General features: G+C 34.4%; 1 protein-coding gene across 1 annotated transcript; it reads right to left on the bottom strand.

Annotated features, from left to right (window-relative positions):
• Nucleotides 1-440: 440 nt before the first annotated feature.
• On the bottom strand, nt 441-2,106 carry LOC124892688. The gene is made up of 2 exons (XM_047403913.1): nt 1,358-2,106; nt 441-1,192 (listed from the first exon to the last, which is right to left on the bottom strand). Exons 1-2 carry the CDS (start codon nt 1,862-1,864, stop codon nt 587-589), a joined length of 1,113 nt encoding a protein of 370 aa, XP_047259869.1. The 5' UTR covers nt 1,865-2,106; the 3' UTR covers nt 441-586.
• Between the last annotated feature and the right edge of the window lie 648 nt (nt 2,107-2,754).

Raw genomic sequence — 2,754 nt, forward strand, 5'->3', positions numbered from 1 at the left:
AACACTATAAGTGATAAGTTGAGCAGCCAAAAGTGCTTATTTAGCAAGTTGAGGTGTTTACTCAAATAAAAAAAGTATTTTAGAAAGCAACTTCAAAATAGCATTCTTTAAGATCTTTTAAAATGACAAAGAATGCAAGATGAAATGAGAAAAACAAATCCACATATTAGCTGTTAAATATAATAAAAGAAGAATTTAGAATGAGGGACAGATTTAAAATTTGAAATTTATAGAAATCTCCAAAGACCTCAAGCTAATATACACTAATAATCGTGTTCAAAATCAAGGAATCTCTAGATATTACTAATACAGATTAAAAATCTATGGAAAAAAAGTTATTGGGTTCACGTGAACCCTTGGATTATAATATTGTAGATTCACCTATGTTTGTTACCTCCATTAATATAGTTATCGGGTGACAAACAAGAATAAATATATGAAGATTACTATTACTATTACAAGCAATCAAACAAGATGGTCAAGCAGAAAATTGAGTTCAAGCTTGAGAGTTCTAATGGGGGAAATAATAATTCGCGCTAAGTTTGGAGGTGTTTCCACCACTACACTCTAACTATTGCTATTACTATTAGTATTTGCTAGTTAAACCAGAAAGATAGCGGTAGACCAGGGATCTGTTAATGAATGACACAAATATGTATAGAATGTAGTTATAAAGCGTCACAAGACAAACCTTAGAATTGAACATCGCTTTATTGAGATCAACAACTTTCAGCTCATCATCATTTTTCACACTTTCGAGATTCAGTGTACTCACAGTTTCCTGTTGGATAAATGTCTTCAGTTTAGGGCATTCATTAATATCCACTTCTTTAAGAAATGGAAATTCAAGAGCTTGCTTAGTCAGAATGAAATGCCCCAGCTTTGGTAGATCATTGAGGTACAAGTCTTCCAAGCGGGGAAATAAGGGCTCATTCCACATGATTTCATCTCCTTCTTGTTCCTCTTCTGTAATAACTTCTTCCATTGATTGGCAGGATTTTATCCATAGTTTTCGGAGATTCAGAAGACCTCTAGCCACTGATGGAGACATCAAGTTTCTCAATTCTCTACACCTCCTCACTTCCAATTTTTCAAGTTTGCTGAAGTAGCCCATTGAAAGTTGGTGAAAGCATAGAGCAGTTATACAGTTAGCCCCATCGAGTTCTAGCTCTTTCAGGTTGGGGCAAGAAACCTACAAATGTAGTATTTTATATAAGGGATGAAAATTCAGTAGTGATTCAAGTACAAAACAAAATATGAACCATATCTCATCTTACATCTTGATAAAAACAGGTGAAAATCTAATTACTTAAAGAAATGCCCCAAGACAAACCTTAGAATTGAAATCTACTTTTACCTCATCATCGTTGTTCACACTTTTGAGACTCGATGTGCTGACAGATCTCTGTTGGACAAACGTCTTCATTTTAGGGCAGTCGCGAATCTTCTCTAGTTTGAGAAATGGAAATTCAAGAGCATGCTTCGTCAGAAAGAAATGCCCCAGCTTTGGTAGCTTACTGAGTATCAGCTCATCCAACTGGGGAAATAAGGGCTCATTTGTCATGATTTCTTCTCCTTGTTGTTCCTCTTCTGTGATCACTTCTTCCATTAATTGACAACAATATATATATAGCATTCGGAGATTCAGAAGACCTTTGGCCACTGATGGAGACATCAAGTTTCTCAGTTTTCCACAATTCCATACTTTCAAACTTCTAAGTTTTCTGAAGTAGGCCGTTGGAAGTTGGTGAGAGCATAGATCAGTTATGTTTTTTGCCGCAATGATAGATAGATTTTCCAGGTTGGGACTAGAAACTTGGAAAAGTTGAAGGAATGAAGTATCAATACCATTTAGATTTAGCATTAATTTGACCTATATTAGCTGGTAGTGTTTTATTGTTGTGTAGAAAACTAAATAAAGCTGAAAAAGTGGAGAATTTGATGTAAAAATGAAAATGAAAGTTGTAAAAATATGGCGGCGTAAATCAGCCCAAAAGCTAGCTCAAGAGGGGATAATACAGGTACATGAGGTGATAGTTAAGGAAAGCAATACTTCCTCCGTCCCATTTTAGTTTACTAATTCATCACTTAAGAAAGTTTTTGGGACTTTACGAATAAGTATTCAAGCTTTCATAAAAGAATTAATTGCAAGGGTAATATGGAAAAAATTTAATTAATTCTCTCTTGACTTTGTAAGGTGGACAACTAAAATGGGATAGAGGATGGGACAGAGGAGTAAAAGAGATTCTTACAAAACTGCTATCTATATATGTTTACATTCCTATGAAACAGTATAGGTTCATTCTGTAACACTTGCCAAGTATTCAAACATGACTTTGTGCATACATTTTTCACCAACTTTTAACCAAGTATTTCCAATTTCTCACAAATGACTACTGATGATATTTTAGAATAATGTCTACAACAAAATGACACCTTAAAGGAATGGAAAGATAAAATGATCAGCCAGTCCACTTCTGGACTAGTTAAAACTGTCTACATCAACACCCAAGCATTAAGACCGTGACTTCCTGAATGCACATAGAAAAAGTTTCATCTCTTTAACATATGCATATCTCATGGTCTCCATCTCAGTAAATTTTATTGTATTTTGTTGCAGATACACTTGAAGCATGTTCATCTATTGTGCTCAGTCATAAGCCAACACATAAGAAGAAAATACTATTGAGTGATAATTTGAGAAGCCAAAAGTGCTTATTTAGCAAGTTGAGGTGTTTACTCAAATAAAAAAAG

This window comes from Capsicum annuum, unplaced genomic scaffold, assembly GCF_002878395.1.
Source record: "Capsicum annuum cultivar UCD-10X-F1 unplaced genomic scaffold, UCD10Xv1.1 ctg49669, whole genome shotgun sequence".
In the NCBI taxonomy this organism is placed as follows: Eukaryota; Viridiplantae; Streptophyta; class Magnoliopsida; order Solanales; family Solanaceae; genus Capsicum; species Capsicum annuum.